Source organism: Alternaria hordeiaustralica (genome assembly GCF_023758085.1).
Source record: "Alternaria hordeiaustralica strain BMP 2776 chromosome Unknown scaffold_17, whole genome shotgun sequence".
Taxonomy (NCBI): domain Eukaryota; kingdom Fungi; phylum Ascomycota; class Dothideomycetes; order Pleosporales; family Pleosporaceae; genus Alternaria; species Alternaria hordeiaustralica.
In genome coordinates, this window is record NW_026056789.1 from 208,119 (window position 1) to 235,838 (window position 27,720).

The window sequence follows — 27,720 nt, forward strand, 5'->3', positions numbered from 1 at the left end:
ATCATGATCCGTTATGGCTGTACAGCACAATTGGCATCGTAGTGAGCCTCGGTACCATTGGATGTGTCGCGTTCATCCTACCGGTATTCTGGATCTCCGACGACGGACGTTGCCGCATTGGTGTCAAGCGATACACGGGCATCCCGCTCTTGACATGCGATATTGTCATCAACGTCTACCTCACGCTTGTGTTTGTTTACCTCTTGAGCCCTTTGGTCAGAGGCGGCCAGACCTCGAGCGCCAGTTTCCCGAGCCGTTTAGCGCTGTGGATCGGCAATATTTGTAGTCAGACAAAGAATAAAGCCACGCCGAACCTTCATCGATCAAACGAAGTCATGGCAAAGAAAGTTGAGACTCTACTGTGGAAGACTTTCTGGGGAACAGTCATTGTTATCGTGCCGACTGGCGCAAATCTTGCCTCTCTGTGCATCCTGCAGGGAAACGAACTGGCCTTTGTCCGTTGAGCTCTGACTGAACATGAAGGCATTCACTGACGTGTTCTGGTGGCGACAGGTCTGCTATACGATTTGCACGTTGGATGGTACTTTCACCACCAGCTTGTTGTGAATCTGGCTAACCGAATGTCAACAGTCACGTGGGCTGCTGTGGTATTGCACTGGCTCACATTGGCTGGTACCGACGAGAAAGAGGGCGGTTCTGCAGCGTGAGTAACGAGCCTTTCATCTACTCGTAGCTGACATGCTGTAGGCCATCGGCACGTCAAAACACGTGTCCGCAAGTTCCACGACCTGCAGCACAGCCTCCGATGCGAAAGAAAACTTCAATGTCGGACCTTTCCTTGAACCTCTTTTCGGATGATGCAGACAAGGTTGACGAGGGAAAGACTCCAAGCAGGCTAGGTCTCAGCAAATATCACACATCGAACACGCTTCATCGGAGCCCCAGCATACGTTCGGATTCACAATGGAGAGACTCTGGTCATTCTACTCTGGTATCTGTCCCCAACGATATCGTCTGACCAGGCTGGACGAGGTCAAAAGTCGGAGTCCTCTTCTTCGATGATGGCTTGTGAGAGCAGACCCCGCCTGCGAGGCCCAGCAACCTTTTTCAACACCACGGGCGCCGCACTCGGTGAATGGTCGATGGGTTCCTCCCTCTTCACACGCCGCGCAGCCCTGTACTCGGCGGCTGTTCTTCCCTGTTCTGGCTCCTTGGGCACGATGGGTGCGTCGATTTTGAGGGTCGATGACAGAAATCTGAAGATGACAAAGATGATGGTGCCGGTGATGCATCCTATGAGGCTGGCTGTTCCGAAGTAGACGTATAGTGTCTTTGTATATTAGCATGGTACAGATTATACGCAATGGATCAAGATTGAATACCTCTATCCTCTCCAACCACTTGACGCTAAATGGGATTGATAACACTCTGATGATTGACTGCCCGAGGTGAATGAAGGGTAACAGGACGAATGTGATGACGTTGTAAAATGGAAGTAATAGGATGACGACGAGATTGATGAGTTTGTTGATGGGAAACCAGATCACGTGTGCCAGCTGCACAGCGATGCGTGCGACGACTGAGAAGACGGTGGCCGCGTCCATATCCGGCCGGGCAGATGTGTTGACGCGTTGGTGGTGGACGGGCGCGACTCACGATACAGGGCCGACTGCCCCACGATAGGTGTCATTGGCTCGTGCATTGAGCTATCGGCGATGGGTGCAGCCATGGAAATGCTAATCCCTGTGAGGCGCTGCATGCAATCCAGCGGCCGGGGCCAGCTCCAGCTTCAGTCCTGTAACGTCGCCCTCGTGCACATCCAGCGGGCGTATCCATGGGGAACCAGAATTCGCGGTCGACGACGCCGACGTCGAACCCGGCCTCGCCCACCAACAACGTGACTGCATCACATGGCCACGGGCACGGCAATCCCAGCGGCCACGGGCACGAGCGACCCCAACACCACCACCACCTGCCGCACCTTCACCCCCCGCACAGCCAGCATCACAGCGCCCGCCGCCGCGAGTCGATCCAGGCGCTGAGTGCGGCCAAAGCCCCCGCGGCTCCCAGCGTGAGCCTCGTTGACGCTGAGAGCCATCCCACGTCGGCCCGCCCCATCTCGCGTGGGAGAGCGCAAACCGTGGGAACTAGCACCAGGGCCATTACCTCGCAGCTGCAGGCCGCCCAGGACCACTACAACAACACCCAGGCCCGCAACCACTCGGCCCACACCCACGACGCCGCTATGGGCAACGAGCAGAGCAGCCAGAAGGGCGCCCACTTCCGCAGCAGCGACAGGGACAAGGACAAGGACAAGCAGGGCCATGCCGCTTCCCGCGATGCGACTCCCCCGCAACCAGCGCCTGTACCCGATGCAGCGCCCATTGACCCAGCGCCCTCGACAGAAACCTCACCCCGCGCGCCCTCGCCCACCGCCCCCGTCGACGTCCCCTCGACCCTCGCATCAAGCTCCTCCCCACCCCTCTCCTCCGCCATCCCCTCCTCCCTCGACCCAGCCTCCGCCTCCGACTACCTGCCCCCAGCATCCCAATTCTCGCGCCCACCGCGCCTCCCCCTCCCCATAGAAGAAGAAGTGCACACCCCCGGCAGCCCCATCATCTCGCCCCAAGAAATATGGACGCCTGTCCACGAGAGCGACGCCGATGGCATGTTGCCGCGCAGATCGAGTATGCTGAGTACGACGACAGCCGATGATGAGGATCTAGGAGAGGAGTTCAAGGGGCCCGGGCAGGGGAGGCCGACTGTGCCGACGCTGATTGAGTGGGAGGGGAGTGGGGAGAGGGTTTATGTGACGGGCACTTTTGCGGGGTGGAATCGGAAATATAAGTTGCATAGGAAGTAAGTTTTTCGAGTTCTTGGGGTGTCTCAGGCATGATTGGTGGGACAGTCATGCGCCTGGCTAGAACGGTGGATGCAGGCAGACGTATACGAGGGTTGCGCCTCGAACTCGATTCTGCATCTGCCGCCTTCGAGGTTACACCACACACCGACAGTACTAACATCTCCCAGCGGCCCCAGCAAGAAGAAAGATGCCCTCTCCGCCTACGTCTCCGTCACCCCAGGAACCCACCACCTCACCTTCCTCGTCGACAACGACATGCGCACAAGCGACAAGCTCCCCACCGCCGTAGACTACACCAATATCCTCGTAAACTACATCGAAGTCCCCTACCCAGAACTCACCCCCCTCCCCGCCAGCCCCCCAGCCAAAGACGCCGCCGCAGCCACCGACCCCCTCGATGCCGCAACCCCCGTCCAAGAACGCGAAGCCCCAGCCGGCATGTACCCACCTCAAATCCTTCCCCCCACCCCGGATCTAGACCCCGCCTCCATCACCGCGCCCCCAATCGAACCAGCCAAACCCCCCGTCCCAGAACCAACAAAGAAATACCACCAAAACATCCCCCGCTACCTCCTCGATCTCGATGCGCCAGAGGAATCATCCCGTTTCGCACGCGCAAACGCCATGACGAATAATCTGCCTGCGCCGCCCTCGCTCCCCGGGTTTCTGGGCAAGAGCATATTGAACGGCACGACGCCGATGAAGGATGATAGCAGCGTGTTGATTCATCCGAATCATACCGTCCTGAATCATCTGGCGACGAGCAGTATTAAGGATAATATTTTGGCTACTAGTGCTACTACGAGGTATAAACAGAAGGTATGTTGACATTGCGTGTTTGTGGGGGAAGTGGATGATGGGGATGAGGATGATATGCTAATGTGTAGATAGTTTTTGACGACGATTATGTATAAGCCGAAGGAGGAGCATGGGGAGGTTTATTAGATGGGGGGTGGATGTGCGGTGGTGGTGGTGGTGGAGGGTTTGCGCCTGGTGTCAGGGGATGGGGATGGAGGGGAAGAGATAAAGGAGCTTCGGCTTTGGCTACATGTGTTTCAGGGATGGTACAAATGTTTTTGGGTCTCCAGAGTTATTCGGGGCTGATTGGGAGGACAGCTTCGGCACGCAGGTGGAGGGTGTTATCAGGAGTTTTCAAGGCGTGTTCTGGGAAAGCATATGTAAGCGGGGCTGGTTTATGAAGGTTTACGGTTTCTTTGGTTTGTTATGGTAAGGTCAATACCCCATAGTGGTAGCATTTCTTGGTGTATATACATATCTTTGCCAACGACTATGAGTATGCAGTGTTCATGCTGGGTAGATCTGGTGGCGAGATGTGATGGCGAGGGAAGGCGTGAGACAAAATGTGCTTGACCCTCTTTCCACCACTTCATTTGACTTGATGCTCAATCTATACGATGCACGTCGCGTACATGCAGATTTGGCGACCTATCTCCATCGCCCAAACTGTCCTCTACGCTCTTGTGTGAACGTCAATCTTCTTTGTTTATTAATGCCCATATTTCAGAGAATAACACAAAGCTCGTCGGTCGCTCGGTCATGGAGTTTGTTGAGGTGAGTGATTACGTCGTCAAGACCCTTATACCGAGAATTTAGCTGTCTACGACATCAGCATAGTACCCTGATACTCAAAGCAGGCGGTCGATGTGTAAGGGATGAGGTGAGGATGATATATTGAGAGGGGTTCTAAAGACGGTGTCTTCCCTGTTGTGGCATTGCGAGGAAACGTTTCCTCCTTCTTCATCTCAGTTTCCAACACTGAACTCCTATTATTTGTACCCTACAGCAAAGCGGGATATAAGACGGCAAGACATCGTCTTACATCACCCTACCACCGCTCCCTTCACAAGCACCGCACTCACTTGTGTGTCAGTGAGCGAGCAACCATGCCCCGACGCAACACCTCCAAGTTCCGAGCCGCCGCAGAAGAAGACTTCGCATTCCCCGCCACACCATCCGCATCCTCACCTGGTCTACCCAACACCAACACCACCAACTACACTTACACTCCCTCCCTATGGCCATCTCCATCCTCCTCTTCAACCTCCATTCCCACCCCCTCCCACTTCCACGACGCACCCGAAACACCCACATCCTCGCCACCCCCTCCCTTCTCCAGCACCAGCAAGGAAAACAACACCAACAGACCCTTCACCACATCCGCATCCAAAGCAAAGCACGTAGCGCCATCTTCCCCATCTCCACCCACACCCTCCCGCCTCCCCAGAACCGTCAACGTCAACGTCAAGCCCACTCCGAACCCAAGCCCCAGCACAAGCCAGAGCAACCTTCTCTCCTCACGCATCGCGTCCTACGAAGCACGCACCGCGTCTGCGCGCTCGCCCACGCGCGGTGCGGCAAAGGGGCGGAGCACGTCTGTGGATCCGACGTTGATGGGGTTTGGCAAGTATTATGATGCTGCTACGAAGAAGTTTTGCGTTGGGGATGATGAGGGCGGTGCTGAGCCGATGGAAGAAGAGAGTGAGGATTTGGGGGAGAGTCGGGGACGTAGTCAGACTATGATACGTGATACGGTAGAAGAAGAGGAGGAGCACGTTGTATTGTCGAAGATACCGTCTGTGGCTTGGCCTCCGGGTGTGTATCCTCCGGGTTCCGCAGCGATCAATCGACGTGATGCACGGCTTTGGGATGGGGAGAAGGAGAGTGTCGTTGCAGTCAGTCCCTCTGTCGCGCCATCTGATTCCTGGCTCGCGTCGCCCGATGCCGGGCAGGAGGAGGAGGCGAGGGAGTATTGGGATGATGTGTTGGCCCATGTGAACGAGGCGGGTGATGATGCGCTTCGGGAGAAGAAGCAAGGTACGTCCTATCGCATCCCTCCTCCATGTATACTTCCAGTGTGACGATACTGACGAACGCCATCTCACAGTCCTGGGCTACCCCTCCGACAACATGGACTACCACCGCAGCAAGATGCCCGCCCGCGACGAACACAGCGAGCCAACCGAGTTCTCAGAGCGAAAAGCCAACAGAGACAAAGTCATGCAGGTCCTGATCAACAGCGTGTACCCCAAGCACAAAGTCGAAGGCGGAATCTTCGACAACACCGAGGTCTTGAACGAGGATCGTAGGAAGCGGGCAATCTGTATCGATGATCCAGATGCCGACGCATCTCCGCCGCCCACGTGTGACCGCTGCGAGTACGTCACGTTGCCGCTGCACGAGCGACTGAGGAACAAGCTGCCTTCGCCAAGTGTCTTCACGCCCTGGACATACCGGTCAAAGTACCACGAGCTTCGAGCTGTTGAGATGGCTAGTATGAGCCAAGATCTTCCACTCAAAGATGACTCGCTCAAAGCAAGAGGTATGCATTACGACAGCAACAGAGCGGCTCTTGAGGCGGCGCTGGAGGAAGACAGGATCTTGAGGAAAGAGCCACACGTCGTCGATGCACTCAGGTGCCACTACGGCCACAATCTCAAGGCACCAGGAAACATGTCGTGTGGAACGCATCATCCGCGAATGATATCCGATGTCGACACGATGCAGTACTTGCTCTTGGGGCAGCAGGAGCTGAGACGCGATATTGAGCGCCTCGAGTGCGTGAGGCGTGCTGTAGGCACCTCGATCTCGACGGTGCGTTTACTGCCGACCCGCTACCGTGGACAGGCCAAAGGAAAGGTCCTAGGAAGAATGACGGCAGAAGAACATCTTGAAGAGCTCGCGAGAAAGGCACTAATGGTGGATGACAACATGTCCGATGTGCCCGTGAATGAGCCGTTTCCAGTCCAGTCTGAGCAGTACCGCACCTCAACCAGCCTTGATACCATTGTGGAGAGTCCGCCCAGAGCGCGTAGCATGAGCGTTGGGACAGCACTTTACGTGACTGAAGAGTATACCCCTTTCGTCGAGCAGCCGAGACCACGTCAAAACGTTACGTCGCGATCATCCTCAGTATACAGCGGCAGTGCTGCAAAGACCAAGAGGAGTGTTTCCATCCCGCCCGCTCTGCCTGGACTATCAGAGACCAGCGACGCCGGAGAATGTCTCCCTCGGGAGAAGGATCGTGCGTCTAAAAGGATTATGCAGAGTATCCGATCATTTCACAACCGCGGTCGGTCTCGTCCTGCGTCATCAGCCGGTAGCGAGTCGAGTCGTACGGGGAGGCGCGAAGAACGTGGGAGGAGGGAGGGTGTCGTCACCAGTCCGACCCGGCAGGACGAGGAGAGGTATCCCAAACGCCAGAACATTGTGCAGCAGTGAGTGATGGAGTCATTCCACCACCTGGCCGCGTTCATCTTGGAATACTTCTTGGACGACTGTTTCGGTGGTCTTTATACTGCGTTGACATCCGGAAAGCAGTATAGCAATCGATATGATGAATGGCGTACACGTGTAGTGGCAGTTCTGACGTCGTTTCAAGTTGGAATGAGAATGGTGCTGTCCACGATGGTGTGACATGGCTCCATCATCGGCGGAGCGGTTGCGATCGAACATGGGTTGGAGGTTGACCGTACTCAGACGTCCGTTTCGGTGGACTTTTGTCACGGCCAAAGGGCGATTATCGTCAATCTAGCCGTAGTCTGCGCCTATCCATTAGTAGATAGTCCTCTGAATCCGACCACAAACATACATATCACATCTTGCCAATATCCTATTGCCTGTCTTTCTGTGAAAGTCTCCGACTCGATCACCGAAGTTGGTCCTAACCCAAGATATCATCGCTTTGATATGAGAGGTATTGGTCAAAGTCATGGCATCGTCAGTTGGTAGCGAAAGGACCAAGACACCAAGCCCAAATGGAGCCTTGCAGGTACGTGGTATCAGCACGTCTTGTGATGCTGACAAGCAGCCCCAACCCAGACGACTCTGTCAACCACAGGATGCCGTCCATAGTAAGCGCATCGATCCACCGAATGCGTGTGGTAGATACATCCGCAAACAGGAAACTTCTCGACTACCCGAATACACATACTGTGGGGCTGGTGTTCGGACCGATGGTGATGTCGTCTTGTAACAAGTTCGCGCAAGGTACGTGGAGGGGAATAAGAAGATACATGAGTACTCCAAGATATCGAAACGACGGCATATAAAGGGAGTTGTTGACCCTCTGGACAGGTCGCAACATCCGCGACGAGCCTGCTCTGTAGGCACCGTCTCGAAGCCCGGGACTAGTGGGATAAGATCCTTGCCTGGTGTGAAGCATAACGGTAATTCTTCCTTTGATGCGCTTAGCGGCCATGTCAAATGTCAAAAAAAGCTGATCAGCGTCGTCAAATCATCAAAGATAGTCGTAAGAAACAGTCTCATTGGTGCCGTGATACTCTTCCACCGGCCGCAGACACCCGCATACGAGCAAGGAGGAGGACGGCGGACACGAAGCCACAGCAAAGCCTCGTGGTTTACGTCCAGGTATACTTCTTGGCTACCGAATGACAGTCCAGGGACGGCTGCTATCATCCTGGTGATGTCTCACCGGCGCACATAGCTTCGCGGTCACAGGACGGCTGGGGCGTGTGGTTCGTCCGGAGGGAGCAGAGCTGAGATTAGATGACCAGAAGGCAGCAACGGAAGTGCGCTACCGGCGGCATCCGTGCTGTGAGCACGGGCTGACGACGATGCTTCTCTCGTTACCAGAGGAAAGTGCCGATGCTAAATCAGACATTCCGGTGCCCAAAGTGCGCGGCGTGCAGATGCATGCGGAGTAGTGGCAAGAAGGATTCGTACGTCTCCCGATCGTCATCCTTGTGGATGAGCAACAAGCTTCGTGGTGTCGTGTGTGTGCAGGGGGTCACGATGTCAGACGCGACGGAAGTGGCATGAAGCACTGACCACCCGACGTCAGCCCTAACTTCTCTTACTAAGCAAAGAACTACCTAGGTAACTGCGACACTTCCGAGGTCACCCATCACGTTGTTCCTGGTGAGATATTGAAGGCACGGCTTGAGCAGAGCCCACAATGCAGCATGGTACTAGCAAAGTAAGCTACACATCAGGGGGTTATACCTTTCTTCAATTCAGACATGCGTGGCGGTGACTGCATTTCCTGTTTAGCTTTTGTTGCTGCGTTGTGCTGTGCAATCATTTTTCTACTGTTCACACCAAACACTCGCGGAGCGGATACAATTCAGAAACATCCATTCGTTAATTCGTAAACTCCATCCTGTCATCTCAGACCAGCTACTACCCATTCCGCAGCCAACTAGTAAACATGCCGCCACCCCCTCTCAACACCCGTATGCTCACTCCACCCCTCCGCCTCATCCAACCTCCTATTCAAACTCTTCGCCCTCATCTTAACCAGCGTAGCACTAACAACACAAGCCGCACACCCAAACAGAATCAACCCCCCACCCAACCGATAAAATGGCTCCTGACTCGTCGGAAAGAAGTACGGGCTGAACCAATGACTAGTCTGACTAATGCAATTCGCAATCGCAATGAGAGCCGCCTTCTTACTCCTAGGGGCTGGGACGAGCGTCGTCTCCCAGCTCAATTGCAGGTTGAGGCCGGAGTAGGTGCCGCTGATGAGCAGGATGAGACCGACGTAGCGGGCGCCGATGTTGAGGGTGCCGATAAGGGCGGCGCAGCCGACTGCGGACATGAGGATGGGGAGCACGATGTGGTAGTAGGATTCTTGGAAGCGGCCGGATGTGTATGCCATTCCGCAGGCGAAGGCATAGGCGATGGCGTAGGGAGGGGCTTGGACGAGGTAGGTGGTTAGTTCGGAGAAGTGGAATGTCTTCATGATCTGTTTTCTTGGACTTAGCACGCGGGGAATAAGTAGCACAGTGGTGCTGGACATGGGGACGTACCGATGGCAGGAAGTCCTTGAAGCTTTGCGCTGTTACGAGGGCGAAGTGCATCAAGCAGAAGTACCAGGTAAATGGATCTGCGGCTGCGGCTTTGACACCATCCCATGTGCCGCCGACGCCCTCGTCATGGCCGCCGTTGGACACTTGAACGCGGTACATGGCCATTTCGCTCTCTTCCGGGGTCAACCATTTGGTGTTGTGCGGCCACGATGGAAGCAGGAAGTAGGCACCAGCGGCCACAAGAATAGACGCAGCGCCTTCGATGATGAAGAACCATTGCCATGCGTGGAGTCCGAGAACCTCGTCCATGTTTGTCAAGATGCCGGCAGCCAAGAACCCAGACAAGATATTCGACATGGTGTTTCCGGCATGCCAGATAGCCATACGCATGGGGTTCTCCTCTTTGGTGTACCACGACGATGTCACTGTTTTGTGTCAGTTCTAGCTTGTCGGGTATGGGCCTGATGCACGAGAACATACTCAGCGTGATACCGGGGAAGAAAGGCGCCTCGGACAAGCCGATGAAGAAGCGACACACGGCGAAGCCAGCTCCGCTGGTCATTGCCGGCATGCAGATGGTGGCAGTACTCCATGCCATCATCATGGACGGCAAAAGCCATCTTGGGTCGGCCTTTGCGAGCCACAGGTTACCGGGAAGTTGGCCAACGAGATAGCCGACGTAGAAGGTTGACTAGAGGTACAAGGTCAGCACAAGCTCTCGAGATCATCATGTGTAGGAGTAAGCCTGAGGAGGTGGAAACAACATACTATACCCGTATTCCAAATAGTGTCGCTCATGTGCAAGTCCTTTTGTAGCCCAGCCAGGCGTGCGTTCGACACATTGATGCGATCGAGATAGCTAGGTCTGGTAAGCACAACGATGCAAGAGTACGCTTCGAAAATCTTACTTCATGAGAAACATGAGTGTGATGCATGGCATGAGTCTCCAATCAAGTCGCTTGACAAGTCTCTTGTTCAACGCATCCATTTGTTCCTGACTCAAATCTCTCAATGTTTCAAAGCGAGCCTGAATCTGCTGCGGTGTGATGGGTCCAGATTCTGGAGCTACCTCCTTGAACTCAGCACCTGCCATCTTCTCGTCGATGCTCGTCATCTTCTCGTCGGTGTTCGTCATGTTGCTGGGTCGAGTGCGTCGATGACCGAGCTGTGAATTGATGATGCATCTTCACGACACCCGCCTCGTCGTTATATAGACAATCGGCCATTTGAAAAGCCTTTGCACGATTGGCCGCGGGCTATCTCACGGATTCAGTTGCCAAAGGCGTCTAGCAAGCATACCAAGGGTCTAGAGAGGAGGCTAAGAATGCGAGCAGGCCTGGGGAATGCGGGGCCCCAGGAAACGGCGAACCATGGCAGTGGATATGCGCCACTGTCAGTCTCCATCTGGCAACTAAGGCTGGTCCCAAGAAGCTAGAGCGAGGGGATGCCGGTACGCAAGGATTTCGGAGCGTTGTTGACACGCCATGCCTCGAAGCGAGCCCTTCCTTCCCGCGGGTAAGTCGAAGCCGCATGCGTTGCCGCGGGATGTGTAGCCCATGCCGTCCCGCGGCTGGACCGCAGGCTGCGATTTTCATGGGGTCGCCTTTCGCATGACATTGCCGCGGGAGATTGCAGAGCATCAGATGCGGCATGCGTGCAAGAAAGGCGAAGATGCTTTGTTGGCCACGTGCGATGAACGACGTTGTACCGGCCCGTCGGTTATTGGACCAGATGAGGCGCTCAAAGTGCCCCACCCTAGCACGTCGGATGGTGCACAGTCAGGATTACTTTGATTACCATCACAATACAACACAGCGCGACGACTCTGTTGAAAGACATTAGAGCTATGCAGCATAGCGCGTCTATACACAGTTGATTGATTATAATGTCACATGTAGTCTTCGGCTAGGGTTCAGTGGCACGCGGTTTGATAGAGACGATGATGGCAGTAATAGTAATTTATCGTAATACTTGACGACATGGAGTCAAGCCAAATTCATGAGGATATCAATCAACGCCACTAAAAACACCCGATCTCTATAACGATGACGGAGTCATAAGAGCTGCTAGCTTCTCATATACAGTAAAGACTATGCCGCCACTGAAGACCAATCGACCCAGTCGCATCGTGCTTCCACTCCAGAAACCGCGAACGCCAGCATGTTGCATAACGCTCCAAAAGGCCTCCATTGTACTCGCGCCTTGTGCGCTCTGGGCGCGCGTCTTGATGGTATCGAAAGGCTGTGTTGCATAGACAGTAACGGTGCCGGCTATGGCACCCAGCCCGAACGTGACGAAGCTATTCTGCGGCAAGTTCTTCTGGCGCGCGACATCCTTCAAGACGTTGTAGGAGCCCATGCGGACGGCAGAGGTGGCCGACTGCTTCATGGTAGTGGACACGAGCCCACGATACAGGCCAGGCAGGCCGTGGGTGTGCAGGATCATCTGTGTGGCGTGGAAACCCCCGCGATAGCGCGCGGCACTGGTGCTCTTCGCGTTGTCGATCAGGGCCGTCTTGACGCGCTCCGTGGGCGTGACAGCGACGATGCTCTCAACGCTGCCGGCCAGCATTCCTGCCAGCACGCCGCGTGCGGGAGACAGTACGCCATGCTCGTCGGCGAGGCGGTTGCGAATAGAGTCGAAGGAGAGGAAGCGCACGCCGGCTTTGAAGGCGGTGCCCACTATCAGCGTGGAGCAGCCTGTGTAGATGGCGCCGACGCCATGGGTGCGGGCGACGTGAGCGACCACGGCGAAGGGGTTCTTGGAGCCACCACTGCCGGCCTGCAGTTGGGCGCGCGTCTTGGCAAACTCGAAGGGATAGGTTGCTGTGGCCTCGACGCCGCCCGCGACGGCACCGGATAGCAGCGAGACTAGAGCGGTTGGGGTCTGTTTCTTCGCGGCTGTGGAGGCACGTGACTTGGCGGGTGCGGGCGCGGGCGACAGGGTGCCGACGTCGACGCTGGGGGGTGCAAGTGTTGCGCTCATGGTGTGCGATGCCGGCCCCGAACAGCCATGTTGCTATCTATACCTTCATACTCCCGTCATCATTCCCGTTACCACTCCCGTCATCACGGTTACCCGTCTGGCCTACTATGAGCGACCGCGGTACTGATGGCTACCCGTCTGAACGGGCCGGACACGCAAACGGGTGGCCGAGTCATGCACATTCTGCCGCAGGAGGAACGTAAGTCACGACAAAGGCGAGTGCAGCGACGTGTGAGACAAAGTGCAGTGTGGAGCGGCCCACGTGCGTCTGCGTTTCTAACAACCTTGGGAGAGACTAGAGGCGGGGCCTAGGCAGAGCCTATCACGCAACGTTGTAATAGCATGCTAGGTCATGAACCAATATGCCGCTCCGGGAGACGGACCCCGATTTCGAACGTGAACTCTTCGAACAAGTCAAAGCAGCCTTCAACGAAAAGTACGGGTGTTTACAATACTGGCTCCCACTACCGCTCATCCTCGTCGATGAACAAGCAGACCCACCACTGCCATGCCATGAACCCGCAGAGGAAACCCTCGCCATCAACGCCCACATATCCGCACGCATCCATGCCGTTTACGAGCAGAGTGCCGCTGCGTATAAAGCAGCTGAAGACCCGCCAGCCAGCATCGCCCTCAGTCTCGAAATCGAGACACAAAAGTACGACACAGATGACCTAGAATGCCTGGTGTGCTACCATCGCAGACATCACTCGCACCGCCTGCAGCTACAAAACCCAGAGACGCTACCAGATCTACCCTTTATAAGCAGTCTCTCCATCAGGTCAGCGTGCGGCTCCGACGCCGATACCGCAAGAGACATACGGCCTCTATCTCCCCTCGTACCACTGCAATGCCTCGTCCACCTGCCAGCTATCCAAGAATGGACCGCCCGCTGGTTATGGGAGAGACCCATGCCTTCCGCCCTTTCGAGCAAGGTGATGCGCGAGCATTGGACCTGGCCGTGGGAAGGTCCCTTACGAGATGCCCGCCATGAGTTCGGCGCCGCCATCATAGACCAGGAGAAGTACCTCTGCGGCAGAAGGATCCCCGCCAGCCTGACCAGAGCCGCAATCCACTTCTACCCTTTCTTCTCACTCCCCAAGCACGACCAGTCCATACCTCGGCCCAACCTGATCCACCCCGCAGACAAAGACCCAGTCTCCATCGGTCTGCGCAGACTCGGTGCCCAACTAACCCTATTCGACATCCGTGCGATGGTGACGCCCGACCTCTTCCCCATTCCCGACACACCAACCCCGCAGCAATGGTCACAAATGCGACGCTTCAGACTCGAATTCCATCCCTTGCGTCCAGATGGGCGGTGGTACTTCATCGGTCCCCGAGGCGAGGACCCCCACGACTCTGAACAAGGAGGGTACAAAATCTCAGACACCGAACATTACCCCCGCGAGATCGACCCAAATGAGTGCGGAGATCTTTGTGCGCAGTATGATTACGAAGTCACCGATGGGCCCGAATACGATGTAGACATGTTCCGCGTCCAGCCCTGCAGAGAGCACATCGAGCCGCTGCTTGCGGCGTTTGCAAAGACGCTGACTCGCGACAATATGCCGGATCTTGAGGACGCGGAGATGTTTACGCACTTGTGGTGGCACCCCTCGGACGAAAGGGAAATAGAGGATTATGGTTTAAGGATGAAGAAGGGGCATAGATGGGGTGTCAAGTTCATTGCTGGGCGTGGTAGTGAGACGCAGAAGAACGGCGATGCTGCTGCAGCACCAAGACCACCGGTGGTGCAGTGGCAGATTGGCGACTGGAGACCAAGCGAAAAAATCATGGATTTGTTTGAAAGACTTGGACAGCAGGAGTGGCTCGATCTCGAGTGGGGTAGGTGTAGAGATACGGCGGGGCGCGATTTGCTGGGTAACAGTCAGTCTACACCTATATAGTCGGGCACACATAATAACGAATAATCTCTACATCCCGATCGACTTCAGCAAGGAATCGAGGTAGGACTTGAGAAGACCTCTCAGTAAATCACCACATCTCCAACAACACCAGCAAACGCGAACATGTGAAGAAGTGGGGTATCTAACATTCCTTCCTCACACTACGAATAGAAGAAAAAGAAAAAAACACGACATGTGCATACATGCAAACAAGAACACAGCCGTAAGAAAAAATGCCAGCGAAAAGCGCGTGGCTGATAAAACACGCGATCCAGTCGTAACTGTCGTAATCCTCCGCAAATCAAATACAACATCCCATCCCATCCCGTCTCTGCTCCCATTTGTCTTTGTACAATCTCTCATATCCACCCGTCTACCGCCTCCTCCTCTTCGCACTCGCACTCCCACCTCCCGTTACCCTCCTCGTCTCATCCTCCACCTCCTCCACCGTCGCCGCGGGACTAGTACTATTACTACTTCCCCCACTCGCCGTACTCTCAATCTTGCCCACCCCATTCGCATTCACAGTCGTCGCATCATCTACACCAAGCAACCCAGGATCCTCGGCCCCAATCCCATTCGCTTCATCCGCAAAATCAAAACCACCAGTATCGCCGTTCGCGGGATCAACATCAAACGGCGTACTAGCATCGAATGTGAAATCAGGTAGACCGCCGCCGTTGGTATTGGTGTTGATGCCGTTAATCCCGTTTGTAGCTTTTTGATCGGGGGGATTCGCGTCTGCGGTGAAGAAATCGTCGTCGTTGACGAAGTGGCCCATGTTGAGGTCGAAACCGCCGGGTTCGCCGAGGCCGCCGTCGTCGCCGGCTGCACCGCCAAAGTACCCGTCGTTACCTTCGCCGAGTCCAGAGATCTGGCCGGTGGGGGATAGCGGCAGGATACGCTCGTGGATGTGTTGGATCTTGCTGTTTTGCTGGTCGGACAACTTTTGTAGCATTTCTAGTTGTTGCTGCGTCGCTTGGTACTGGGCTAGGTCGCCCAGCAAGCGGTCCATTTCAGGCGGGTGCGGGTTGGTAAGCGCGTTGTTTGTGTTTTGGGCGGACGTGTTGTTTACGATTTGGGAGAGGACGTCGTTGCGTTGTTGTGGGGTGAGAGGGACGTGACCGTCTTGGGTTTGGTAATTTGATAAAGCGGCGGCGTAGTCGAAGTCTGAAGGTGGGGGCTGCGAAGTGCCGGAGTGGTTGGTCGCTGTGGCGTTGGCGTTTTGGATGGCCGACATGATGGCGGAGTTGTCGGCTAGTGGGTTTAGGTTGGAGGCGGGGTCGGGTTTGACTTGGGAGGGGGTTATGCTGTCTCTGGCTTGTTGGGAAAATGGTGACGACTGAGACTGCTGGCGATTCATCGATACTGAGGGCCTGAACACTGATTGTCGACTGCCAGGCCGCGTGATGGGACTAGCGAGCGGCCGGGCTGTTGGGCTCATGGTCGTTGCGCGGCCTGTCGTCGTTGGAGCGAGGTAGTCCTGGTTCGGAGCTGGCGCTGGTAGAATTGCAAGCGGCTTTTTGTTCCTCTGCAATTGCGGTGACTTTTGTGCTTCCTGCATGGGAAAGTCGTCGACGTCCACGACATTGCCGTGGTGTTGTTGTCGTGCCGCAGGGAACATGTCTGCCAGATTCATATTCGCATTACCCTCTAGACTCCTATTATAGAAGGTGGCGAGGAATGTCAAAATGGCATTGATAGAGTTCTCGTGGCGGTCGTGCAGCGCTTGGAACGATGTCGCTCGAGAATAAAGTTCCTCATTTTGGCGTTTGATCTGGGTAAGGACGTTGGAGATGAGCTTTTGCTGTTGCTGGAGTTCCCTGACTTCAACCCGCAGGCTGTTGTACTCGGATCGCGGGATCATGGCCATCTGCTCGTTTCCTCTGACGGCCACTTCTTCAACATAGCCTCCGCCCCCTGTATCTTGAATGTACTTGCGGTCTTCGTCGCTATCGCCCTTGTTTTCTTCGTCCCGTTTCCGCTTCGGTCCGGTAACAGGATTCTTCGGCTTCTGGATCAGCCATAACAACTCTTGTCGACCGCGCTTGAAGTATTTGTTGTAGTACTCGCTAGGTGCTTTCGCTTTTGTCTCGCTGGCTTTCATCGAATTGTCCGAGAGTCCCACCTTCTTGTGGAAGCCGTACATGTTCAGTTGCCGTACGAAGGACGCGTAGTTGTTGTGCTTGAAAAGCTCGGGTATCAGGGTCCTCGCAAATTCGTCTTCGTCGAGCACGATGAAGGAGTTGCCGTCGTCCGACCAGCGAATGAGGTTTTCGTTCTTGTTGTTATCGAGGAAACTGTCAACGTCAGGTCACGGTCCTGAGTACAGTCTGCAAAGATACTCACCTGCTCAACTTTTGCACAAACGGCGGGATCTGTTTCCGCTTCGCCTGTGCATCCTTCTTGGCAATAGCCGCCTTCTGCTCCAGCTCCTCATCGTCATCCACCGTCTCCCACTGTTGCGTCGGACTGGCAAATCCATCCCATTGATTCCGCCGTGGCGCCGGTGCAAGTTGCTGGTTTGTGTTTCGCCGTACCAATTGCCCCGCCATTTCCGCGCCGTCGTTGTATCCATCGAGCGACACGACGCGGCTGTGGCCTCCGCCCATGCTCTGGCCGTTGTAGTCGTACAGCGGCGGGTCGGTGAAGTTCATGTCTGCGCCAGCCGTAGGGTCGTTCCAGTTCATGTATGAGTCGGTCGCGGGGATGTCGTGCTGGTACGCCTGAGTGGGAGCCTGTGGTGAAGCACCCGGCGCGCGCCGCTTGCGGTTCGACATGACTGTTCGCACGCCTCGTGTGGCTGGGTCAAGGGAGATGTTTGATGGGTGCGTCCGCTGTGTGTATCCGGTGATCCCGCCGGCCTGAAAGATTCTTCGCGGGTCCTCGAGCGCGGCTATCAGCCTTGTCAATTCCGTGCAGATGCGAAGCCGTACAAGTGCGAACCGACACTCCAAGTCAATGATGGAGTTTAATCGTAGGCCCTAGGTCGCGCGATTCCGTCACGATTATGTAGCGGCGCAGTCCAGATTGTTGTCTTGTTGTCGCAGTTTTACTACACCACCGGGTGATTGTTCGAAACAGTTCGTTGACTCGCACAAAGAATCGGGGGGTGTTCCAGCAAAGGGCGCAAATACAAACGCCTGGAAGGCGGTTCTGGAAGGCGGCGGCGTCGTGATCAAGAAGGGCGCCGCGAGGCAGACATTCGGCGGAGCAAGATGAGTCGGGTCGTTTAAGTTTTGGTGGAGAAATCCGGGGTACCGGCGACCAATGGGTGGGCAGGCAGGCGATGGCGCTGTCGAAGGGTATGCGCAACGTGTTCAGATGCGGCGGAAGCCTGGAGGCGGGCGGTTGGATGGCGTGCAAGGCAGCGTCGGCACTGTCGCGTACGAACGCTCACGATGAGATCAGTAGACTTCACCGCACCGCCAGCGTCATTCGCTTAGCCTCGCGCTAGCATGACTCGCGACATCGTCTGGGTCCTGTCAGTAGTAGTAATGCTAACGTCCACTTTTCGACGCGACTTACAGCATCCTATTCATACTCACTTGCATCTCTCAACATCAGACTTGCAACGACATAAGGGCGTCAAAACTCTGTCATCCCGGCCCCCAGCCACGTCGACCCATGACAGCCGGCATGATTTGCATTCGGCCCGTTTGAGGTGGAACGATGGCATTTCGCCTGCAATTCCCATGCTTTACTACAGATTTCCCATACTATTCTCCGATCAACAGCGCCACTCATCGAGATCCATCCTGCCGCCGGTGGTCTATCATGCCAGGGCCTCAAACGCTGAATGGTTCTGGCTTCCGTGCAGTTGCTCTCCAGTATTCAACCATGCCTTGGAGTCCTACCTAGGAATCCTTGAGAGCAGATGCCTCTTACATGACCCGATCGACAGTGCATCTTGTCGGGAGCTATGGCAGTGCAAGCAGTTGGCCATCGCAGCTCACACCTGTATGAGATGGCCATTACCCCCCTCTGCCGCCCCCACCCGCTCAAGCTTACGACGACCAGCGACGTCCAACAAGAGACCTTCACCCCCTCCCCCACCCATCCGTGCCTTGACCTCCCCTGCTTTACGACAGATCTCCTATAATCCTCCGATCAACAGTGCGTCCCATCATGATCCATCCCGGCATGGCGCTCCTTCATACCAGGGACTCCCCATCGAACGTTCTAGATATCACCTGATTTGGTATAATGTTTGTTGACTCGTACGTTGCAAGATAAGTAACGTGGTGTCAGATCGACTCAACAGCCAGGGTATAAAGTCATGTGCCACGCGGTAGTGCTGTGGATGGAAAGGCATCTCCGGAGAAGTGGGAAGTGTGAATTCGGATTGGCTGGAGAATGGAAGCGAGTGGCCCGAGCAACATGATACACAGAGTAGAGTATCGGACATGAGCGATACTCTGGCTTTAAGATTTCCATGCAATCGGGACAAAGTCCTTACACCAATTTGTAATACTTCAACAGGCACCCCGACTCCGAACACTGTGTCTACAACACATCAAACAGGCACCCGCATCATGGCATTTCGCACATCAGTTTTTACTACTCGATCGCTGCACCAGCCACGAATACTCAAGATCACGGCAATGTAACATGAATATTGGAAAAGGGTACTGGAAAAGCGAGACTTCCACCACCACCCCACCTCCTCCCCTCCGCCTCCCCCACCCACCCAAGTCGTTGCACTGATATGTAATACTTAACAGGCACCCAGACTCACAACACTGTGCTCGAAACGTATCGACCTCGCAGCAAGAACAGCACGCATATTCACCTGACCTTCTTGTTACTCGACTGTCGTACTGGGTACAAGTAGTGCATCTTATAGCAATGCAATCAGGATATAAGAGACTTGCTTGGGGACATCGGAGACACCGGAACTTGATTAGTAAACCTCGGTACAGATATCAAAGACGAGCCATAATTCGGAGATCAAGTCAAAAATTGCACAACTTCCATTACAATCCTGTCGCACCACCTGGGGGCCAGCACTATCCAAAAGACTATAATAATAGAGAACAACCGCGAATCGAAAAACTGAGAGGAGGGGAAACGACAGACAAGAAAAAGGGCGATACATGAAACAACAAACTACGACAACATGAAATCCCATATGTTCATGATTGAATAATATGCTTTTTTGCTTTGCAACAACCCAATATGCCAATTGTGGAATTGAACGGATGGATGGATAGATGGAGGGTGGAAATGTTTGGGCAGTGGGCCCATATGGGAAAGTTCTGGATCTTCTTGGTGGTGTTATACTAATGTCTTATCTTTCTACCGTTTCGTAGCATCATTCTTCGTATGCATCGTAAAGGTTCAATCCAGGGTGTGTGTTTGGCGTTGGTAAAAGTAGCGAGGGCCGAGGGCGGTTCAAAGGCCGTTAAAGACGTTCTCGTGGTCGTTCATGGGGAGGCGCCATCGCACGTTTCGTTGGTGATAAGAAGGAGTGAGGATACGTGCGTCGACATTCATTTTCGTCGTTGCGTGATTAAGCTATTGGCCTACGAGGATTTCGACGTTGGATTGACTCGACAGCTCATCGCTGTTGCGGTTCTGATGGCCGTTTTGGCGGGGGCGGCCGAAGCCCTGGCCGCGTTCAGGGAGGGGTCCACGGGGTTGGCGCGACGGACGGTCGTCGTAGTTTGTGCTGAAGGAGCGGTGGCCGCCAATGGGGCCAGGCGCATCCCACGACGTCATTTGGCGCAGAGCACGCGGGCTGCTGTTTTGCGGGTAGCCGGAGCTCAGTTGCATTCGGTTCATTTCGCGCTCGAGCAGGCTGTCATCACGTTGCGACATGGAGCCCGTCGTGGGGGTGCCGTTGGGGTTGGTGGAACTACCGCTGTAGCCGAGTCCTTCGAGCGAAATGCCGCCTGGGCGGCCGATGGGGTGGCTGGCGGTCGAGGGCGCGGGCGAAGGCGTGTAGGAGCGGAGGTCGGCGTAGGACTTGGCGCCGCGGAGGTTGGGCACTGCGTTCAGGCCGCCGGGTGAGTCGGGGAATCCGAGAAGACCTGATGGCTGCCTGTTGAAGGCGTTGTAGAATCCACCTTCGGCGCGCACATCGCTAAAGTCGGTGGTCGCTGCGCGGTTGAGGTTGCGGCGAGGCTGCTCCATGTGGTTGCTCGGCATCTGCGGCATCGGGGGGCTGAGCCCCTGGTTGTCGTGGACCTTGAAAATGTGCACCTGTCGCTGTTCGCCGGTGCCCTTGGACACATGCGCGAGGCCTAGCTGATGGGCTAGAGTGTGGACGGTGCGGCGTTGGAGAGGCGCCAGATTCGGGGGGAACGTCATGCTGTCGCGCTCCTTGGTCTCCTTGAACAGAAGCAACTGCGTGTAGAATTGGAGCACTTGGGGGTCGTTCAGATCGACATCTAAATAGCCGTTAGCAATGTTCCCGTCATATATTCCATCTGCAAACATACCAACAGTCTTTGATGCCGATCCAGCTCGCATGGCGGAAACTGGCGATGGCGATGTAGCGGGCATGTGCGAGGCAAGGGAGCCAAACGAAGCCTGTGATTGCAGACCGCCGCCGAGGGGCCGGTGCTGCTCCTCGAGCTGTCCACGGCGTTCACGCTTCTCCCGCTCAATACGCTCCCGCTCGGCCAATGGCAGCATCTTCTTGTACTCGACACGCAGCTTCCGGCCGTTGAGCTCAAAGTGGTTCATCGACTCGATGACGGCGGCCGTCTCCTCGGCGGTGGTGAAGTTGGCAAAGGCCAGGCCCCTGAAGACGCCGTTGTCGAAGTGGTAGTTGAAGGCATAGGGCAGGGGTAGGCGCAGTTCCGTCATGAGGGAGACGAGCTGCTCCTTCTTGACGGCAAAGGGGATGTTCTTGATGACGATGGCGGTGGGGATGAGCTCTTCGTCGACGTCGTGGCCGTAGCTCGTGTTCTGCATGGCGCCGAGGTTGTTGTTGCCCAGGGCAAAGCTAGGCAGGCCTTGGGGCTGCTGGTCCATCCATCCCTGTGTCTGTCAGTACTGATGCGTGCCAGAAGGTGAAGGTGTGTTCTCACCGATGGTAGTGCGCTCCGCCCTCCGCCGCGCTGCTGCGACTTGATGCGGGCTTGCTGGGCGCCCCCGAGTGAGCCCAGGCCCTGGTTCTGGGAGAAGGCGTTGGTGTTCCAGCCCTGGGGCGCGCCCATGTCGTAGCCGTAGGCGCCGGCGTGCATGGTCTGGTTGAGGCGCTCGTAGTTGCGCGGCTGGTCGTACCTCTGCTGGTGGTCGTCCTGCGCGTACATGGTGTTGGGCTGCTGGACCTGCTGGTAGGCGTCGAACTGGCGAGAGGGCATGCGGTGCAGGGTGCCAGAGTGGGGCTGGTTCCGTTGGGCAATGGGCGAGCGCGACGTCGACTGGTCGTACGCCGACGAGTACATTATATGTGTGCGGCGAGGGAGGGCCGGGGCGGTGTTTGGGTGCAGAGCAAGAAAATTAACAGCGGAGGTAAGAGTAGCACGTGGTCCAAGCTCGTAATGTCGTGAAATGAGCGGAAGGCGGCCGTCGCAAACAGGTCAGGTCGGATCGGAGGAGAAAAGGGGTCGGCGTGAGCTCGAGCTTGCGTGGTCGAGGTTGGCTGGCGATGGTAATAATCAGGGATGCCTGGCGGACCCAGCGCAGTCGTCCCCTTTCGAGCCGCACTTTTCGGTGGGACGCGAACAACAGGCTAGCAGACGTCAGAGGGCTTCAATATCGCTAACACGCGACCGGGTGGATGCGTAGCTGGCTGGATGCGACGACGATGCCCGCCGCTTGGAAGCAAAAGTTGTCCTGACACCCACTAACGGCGCGGGGAGACGGCTGCACACGTGCCCGCGACGACTGAGGGCAGCTGTTTCAATAGTCTCGCGCGCAGCGAACGGCTGGCCAGGTCAGGAGTCAGCGACTTGTCCATCTTGATTGGCTGACGCCCATCGTAAACCATCTCCCGCTGCACTCTGCCTAGGTCGTGTTTGGTATTAAGTTGTGTATACGGCTTGTTCCTCCCGCCGTCTGAGGCCGCTACCTCTTCGCCGCCCTCTACCATGACATCTCTCTTAAAATACCCTCGTCCGCACAGATGCCCTGGCCAGAGCCCAACACCTCCCATTACTCATGCCCACCATGTCTGCCCACGCGCCACATCACCGCCCTCCCTGGACGGGCCAGCCTCACAAAAGGGCGACAGAGGGATGGCCCGGCGTTCTGGAAGTCGCCAGGTGGCGGGCCGTAGCGTTAGCTCCCTGCCAATAACGTGGAACAACACCAACTCTGCTTTGCCCTTCCATCAACGCCTGCCAGAAGTGTCTGCTGTCAACGGCGTCGAGACAGGCCAAATCTGCCCCGTCGTGAACTCGAGGGACCTGCTCCTTTGGCCAGAATCCTCCGAGACGCTCGGGGTGCATGATGAGCACACGCGACGTCTTCAGCTGCACCCTGCCACCGGTAATCTCCCCTGGTACGGTTCATCGTGCTGCACCCCAGATGTGCAACTGGAATAAGGCTGCATATTCACGCCCATCGCTTGACACTGCTTGTTCATATTCTATTGTGGTCTACACATAACTCTGTATAATCTTCATCTACGCTGCGCAGTCCACGCCGCACAGCACACTCACTCATCTCATTTGACAGACCATCTGAAAGCTAGGCATATACTCGGCCATGGAAGACGATCAGGGACGGCTTCCCGCTTTTTTCAAGTTTCCGACTGGCTGAGCACAGCAGATGTGGTTTGTAGGATCGCTTAGCCTGCATGCATAGCTGATCATGTGAATCCGGCCACTGGGCCGAACACCACCTGGGCACTCTCGGGCGCGACGTCTCGCTATCATCCCTTTTCTGCGGACTGGTTACGCGACAGACATCGTGGCTGTGCTTACATCAATTGCATGCCCCTTCAGTCCTCAAAGTCGAGCAGCCGCGAGAATTCAGTCTCGCCGACGCGTCGGAACTCGGCTCCCGCTGCAAACTGCCCACTTGCTTCCCACGCTTGCATGGTCGCCTGGTCGTATGGCCCATTAATCTCACCTTCTGGTGCGTTGAGCCAGTGGAACTCCCACTGCACTGTCTCCGGGTTCGGGTTCTTCCAGTCCTCTCCAGTCTCACGCTTGTACTGCCGCATGATGGATTCGCGGGGGAGTTCGTAAATATCCTCGACGCCGCGATCAGACAGCCGACTGGCGCATTCGGTTATGGAATCAATCACCTCCTTTGCCTTGATCGCCGCAGTATCCTGCGATGGATCTGAATCGACCTCCATAGCCTGGCTTTTCTTCTTCTTGGCCCAGTTTTTGGCTGGCTTCTTCGGTGCTGTCTTGCCGTATCGCACGAGAGCCTCCATGGGCGTCTCGCCAACGTCCAGGTGGGTGATGAGGGTCGATAGAACGTCGCTGGTCACGATGGAGTCTTCGGCTCGTTCTCGTGCCTTTCGCTCGGCATCCAGCTTGTCCTGCGCCTCCTTTGCCTTTTTGATGTCCTTCTTCGATATGCCATCCAGCCACGAGTCCTGCGCAGCTTCGGGGTCAAAGGCCTTGCGCACGAAGTTTCCGGCTTCGTCAAAACGACCCTCTTCCTGCTCGGCGCTCATGTTGAAAGCATCCAGCTTAGGCGCATGCTTCTTCTTGCCACCTGCACCTATTTCCTCGTCGACGTCGGAGGGTACGTGGTCGCGCAACTCGTCATCTCCCTCATCACTACTGCTCTCGACTTCTTCTGTTCTGCTCTTCGGACCCTTGGTGAAGTCAACAGCTACGTGACCCCCAGACTTGCTGTTCGCTTCCTGGCCTTCGATCTCGGCATCGTCCAGGAAGCGCAACTTCTTCTTTTTGGTCTGATCTCTCCGCAGTCCCTCGTCCATCTCATCGTCTTTGTCATCCTCGGCGAACATGTCGTCGTCATCGTCCTCTGTTTTGGGCGGCTCGTCCTTGTTGGGTCGGGCTTCTGCGCGCGCCTCGAAGTTCTCCGTGGAGCTATCTGAGTCGTAGCCGTCGATGTTGACTGCGTTCCGCTTGATGCCTGCGCTTTTTCCTATAACGTCAGCCTCGAGAGCAGGATCTTCCTCATCCTCTGCATCCGGAGCCAGCGTGGAGGGGTTGCGCGGGTCAAAGCGGGGTTTCTTTGTCGAATGCTCGTCGGCGTCCATGTGGTGGGTTCGCGTGAATTGCTCGCCAGCGCGCTTCGGTCGCGCGGGGTTGTATGTTCCACTAGAGCTGGCCATGATGATTAGCGACGTTGCGCGATATTCTGGCGTCGAGGTTCGGCGGAGGATGAGCCCAGGCGGCCAGGCAGTGACGTCGGACGCGATTAATTTGAAGCTTGGGCCACGACGCGCTAATCGGAGTTTAGCGGACTTCTCACTGGCTCAAACGGCCCGCTGTACTGCTGCCAACCACGGTCGTCATCCCAGGCCTCTCATCAATACGTATTACTTCTACCACCTGCCCGCCGTTACCTAACAATACCTGAACCATTCACTGCCCTCTAAAAGATCATCTGACTCACTAATCCCGCACACTTAAAATGGTAAGTGCGACCCGACCACCTTCTTTGTCCTACACTCACCACATACAGTTCAACCCCAACTTTTACGACCAAGACGATCCCATGGCCATGTACCAGTCCCTCGCCGCACGTCGCGGCGGCGCTCCTCGACGCTTCGATGAGTACTTTCGATGCTATCCCATCGTCATGTTGCCTGGCCCGGAGCGCCACGAGGCAAACCACGGCGGCAAAGTGTTCCTCCCTCCGAGTGCTCTCGACAAGCTCACCAGGCTGCACATCACATACCCTATGCTCTTCGAGCTCATAAACGGCAAGGCGGACGGGAAGAAGACACACGCAGGTGTGCTGGAATTCATCGCAGAAGAAGGCAAGATCTACCTGCCATACTGGCTTATGGAGACACTCCAACTGGAGCCCGGTGACTTGCTACAGGTCAAGTCGACCGACATCCCTCTCGGCACCTTTATCAAGCTGCAACCACAAGACTCCTCTTTCCTCGAAATCTCCGATCCCAAGGCCGTACTCGAAAACGCGTTCCGCAACTTCTCCTGCCTTACGGTCGGCGACATATTCACCTTTTCATACAACGACAACGTGTATAGCATAGCAGTGTTGGAGGCCAAGCCAGAACACCCAAGCAAGGCCGTCTGCACCATCGAGACCGATCTGTCAGTCGACTTCGCTCCCCCAGTAGGCTACCAAGAGCCCCAAAGGAACAGCGGCACAAGCACACCGCGCAGTGGAAAGGGCGTCATGAGCGGCAAAGGCGGCACACTGCACGCTCAAGGCACCATGGCAGATGCTATCAACTACGCTGCTATCGCACCATCATCGACGACCGCAGCCAACGGAGCCAAGGCTACTTCCTCAAATTTCCTCACCACCGGCCACAAGCTGCTCAAGAAAGGCAGCAAGGCGCCCACCCCACAAGCCTCCACCCCCATTGCAGGACAGTCATCAAACCCACCTCCGACAGTACGACGCACCAACGGCCCGCAGCCGCTCAGACTACCACCCAACAAATTGTTCTTCGGGTACGAGATCAAGCCACTCAAGGGCAAGGAGGAGGAAGGCGAGCAGAAAGATTCGAAGCATTTTGAAGGATCAGGGCAGTCTCTGCGCAAGAAGAAGGGCGACAAATGAGGTAGATACCCGAATTGATAGGACTTGCGAATGCTCCAGAAAGCAGCATTATGTGGCGCTGATAACAGGTACTGGAGTAAGGAAGGACATGGCGTACGGCGTTTGATACCTACAATTCTAGTCATGTGTGAAATAAATGAAGCACTTATTTCCTCTCTTTCTTATGGTGTTCAACTCTGCGTATATGTCCAGTTCACTAACTTGCAGGAATAGTTCATGCGCCTCTAATCTGCAGTTTAACATTCTCTAAGCCATAGCTGCATCCATCTTTTCCCTCATTATTCTCCCAAACACACCTCACTCTTCAAACACGTCAAACAGCACAAGCATAAACGGATGCAAGAGTATTATATCATCAATGAAATTTTCTTGCTCAAGCTAGACGATCAAGTCAAGTGCTCAGCGCATATCCATCGCCATAATAAACCTGGCAGAAGCAAGTCTGTCTCGCGTACCAAAGCCCCGATACCCTCATCAGACCGTGTTTGTTCCGCTGAATGTCTAATGCAGCATGCGGCATGCGGACTTGCATGCGCAGCGGATCCAGAACCAGTGATTTCCCCTGAACTAGAGAACGGGGGAAAGAAACAGAGATAGTGAGGTGGAGGGGGGAGATAGGCTAAACCATCTCATCAAGCTCCTCATCAAGAACCTCCTCTTTGACACCAACACACTTTCCGTCACCACCTCCTTCACTACCATCTTCTTCAACCGCATCCTCAACACTCTCCTCCTTCTTGCTCTTGGTCTTAGCCTTTTTGGCACGCGGTTTCTTACTCGGCGTAGCCACATCCTCTTCCTCTACACCCTCACCATCACCTCCATCGCCCTCGAGAATACCAGCGCCACGTTTCTTGCCACTGGTTGTCTTGTTGTTGGGTGTCTTGCGCGGTGTAGTAACGGGCGTCTTTGCTTTAGCGCCGCCTTCGGGTAGTGTCCAGCCGTATTCTTCGTAGAGTTTGCGTTGTTCGACGCGGAGGAGTGAGACGCGAACTTGGACGCCTTTGATAGAGGTGCCTGGGTGGGTGGGGGGTTAGTTGGGTGCTTTTGGAGGTGGGGGTGGGAAGGGTTTGAGACTGAGAAGGGAAGGTTGGAGTGGAGGGAGAATGGTTGATGGAGGATGGAGGATGAGACTGGGGAGGGAAGATGAATGAAGGTAGGAGTTGGGACAGTGGGAAAGACAATGGAAAAAAAACTAACCAGGAAACACGCCGACAATACGCTCGTAGTCTTCGGCTGTGAGGTAGCGTCCTTGTGTCAGGATGAGGAGCTACATGGGAAGGAAGCTGTTAGTTCTGGTTCGCACTCTACCCGGCATGGTGACTAGACCGGGATGCCTACCTTTTTCTCGTTCTCCAGCGTCCAGCGGAATGCCTGAGATAGGTGTTAGTTGCTGGCTCGATAAGTAAATACTAGAGGTAGGGAGGAACATACGCCGCCTTCGGCTGCTGCGGTCTTCTTCTTAGGTGGCATGGTTGGTAACTTGTTAGTTGCTTTAGGGACTGGGATTGGATGTTGGTTTAGTGTGGGGTGGTGGATGGTGTAAGAGAGAGGAAGAGTAGAAGAG

At 55.5% G+C, this 27,720-nt stretch overlaps 11 protein-coding genes across 11 annotated transcripts; 4 read left to right on the forward strand and 7 right to left on the reverse strand.

Moving 5' to 3' along the window:
- Nucleotides 1–994: 994 nt before the first annotated feature.
- J4E84_007593 (uncharacterized protein) lies at nt 995–1,565 on the reverse strand (the record flags this gene model as incomplete). The annotated part of the gene is made up of 2 exons (XM_049390176.1): nt 995–1,291; nt 1,344–1,565. 2 exons carry the CDS (start codon nt 1,563–1,565, stop codon nt 995–997), a joined length of 519 nt encoding a protein of 172 aa, XP_049242029.1.
- Nucleotides 1,566–2,206: 641 nt separating this feature from the next.
- J4E84_007594 (uncharacterized protein) lies at nt 2,207–3,769 on the forward strand (the record flags this gene model as incomplete). The annotated part of the gene is made up of 3 exons (XM_049390177.1): nt 2,207–2,820; nt 2,992–3,643; nt 3,716–3,769. The coding sequence occupies 3 exons, from the start codon at nt 2,207–2,209 to the stop codon at nt 3,767–3,769; spliced, it is 1,320 nt and encodes a 439-aa protein (XP_049242030.1).
- Nucleotides 3,770–4,728: 959 nt separating this feature from the next.
- On the forward strand, nt 4,729–7,063 carry J4E84_007595 (uncharacterized protein; the record flags this gene model as incomplete). The annotated part of the gene is made up of 2 exons (XM_049390178.1): nt 4,729–5,659; nt 5,730–7,063. 2 exons carry the CDS (start codon nt 4,729–4,731, stop codon nt 7,061–7,063), a joined length of 2,265 nt encoding a protein of 754 aa, XP_049242031.1.
- Nucleotides 7,064–9,002: 1,939 nt separating this feature from the next.
- J4E84_007596 (uncharacterized protein) lies at nt 9,003–10,750 on the reverse strand (the record flags this gene model as incomplete). The annotated part of the gene is made up of 5 exons (XM_049390179.1): nt 9,003–9,551; nt 9,616–10,040; nt 10,096–10,306; nt 10,384–10,474; nt 10,524–10,750. 5 exons carry the CDS (start codon nt 10,748–10,750, stop codon nt 9,003–9,005), a joined length of 1,503 nt encoding a protein of 500 aa, XP_049242032.1.
- Nucleotides 10,751–11,652: 902 nt separating this feature from the next.
- J4E84_007597 (uncharacterized protein) lies at nt 11,653–12,600 on the reverse strand (the record flags this gene model as incomplete). The annotated part of the gene is made up of 1 exon (XM_049390180.1): nt 11,653–12,600. The coding sequence occupies one exon, from the start codon at nt 12,598–12,600 to the stop codon at nt 11,653–11,655; it is 948 nt and encodes a 315-aa protein (XP_049242033.1).
- Nucleotides 12,601–12,962: 362 nt separating this feature from the next.
- Nucleotides 12,963–14,510, forward strand: J4E84_007598 (uncharacterized protein; the record flags this gene model as incomplete). The annotated part of the gene is made up of 1 exon (XM_049390181.1): nt 12,963–14,510. The coding sequence occupies one exon, from the start codon at nt 12,963–12,965 to the stop codon at nt 14,508–14,510; it is 1,548 nt and encodes a 515-aa protein (XP_049242034.1).
- Nucleotides 14,511–14,883: 373 nt separating this feature from the next.
- Nucleotides 14,884–17,290, reverse strand: J4E84_007599 (uncharacterized protein; the record flags this gene model as incomplete). Its single annotated transcript, XM_049390182.1, has 2 exons — nt 14,884–16,810; nt 16,860–17,290. 2 exons carry the CDS (start codon nt 17,288–17,290, stop codon nt 14,884–14,886), a joined length of 2,358 nt encoding a protein of 785 aa, XP_049242035.1.
- Nucleotides 17,291–20,027: 2,737 nt separating this feature from the next.
- Nucleotides 20,028–21,907, reverse strand: J4E84_007600 (uncharacterized protein; the record flags this gene model as incomplete). The annotated part of the gene is made up of 3 exons (XM_049390183.1): nt 20,028–20,902; nt 20,954–21,497; nt 21,548–21,907. 3 exons carry the CDS (start codon nt 21,905–21,907, stop codon nt 20,028–20,030), a joined length of 1,779 nt encoding a protein of 592 aa, XP_049242036.1.
- Nucleotides 21,908–23,406: 1,499 nt separating this feature from the next.
- On the reverse strand, nt 23,407–24,726 carry J4E84_007601 (uncharacterized protein; the record flags this gene model as incomplete). The annotated part of the gene is made up of 1 exon (XM_049390184.1): nt 23,407–24,726. One exon carries the CDS (start codon nt 24,724–24,726, stop codon nt 23,407–23,409), a length of 1,320 nt encoding a protein of 439 aa, XP_049242037.1.
- Nucleotides 24,727–25,028: 302 nt separating this feature from the next.
- J4E84_007602 (uncharacterized protein) lies at nt 25,029–26,153 on the forward strand (the record flags this gene model as incomplete). The annotated part of the gene is made up of 1 exon (XM_049390185.1): nt 25,029–26,153. One exon carries the CDS (start codon nt 25,029–25,031, stop codon nt 26,151–26,153), a length of 1,125 nt encoding a protein of 374 aa, XP_049242038.1.
- Nucleotides 26,154–26,772: 619 nt separating this feature from the next.
- Nucleotides 26,773–27,626, reverse strand: J4E84_007603 (uncharacterized protein; the record flags this gene model as incomplete). Its single annotated transcript, XM_049390186.1, has 4 exons — nt 26,773–27,170; nt 27,354–27,423; nt 27,495–27,527; nt 27,588–27,626. The coding sequence occupies 4 exons, from the start codon at nt 27,624–27,626 to the stop codon at nt 26,773–26,775; spliced, it is 540 nt and encodes a 179-aa protein (XP_049242039.1).
- Nucleotides 27,627–27,720: the final 94 nt, after the last annotated feature.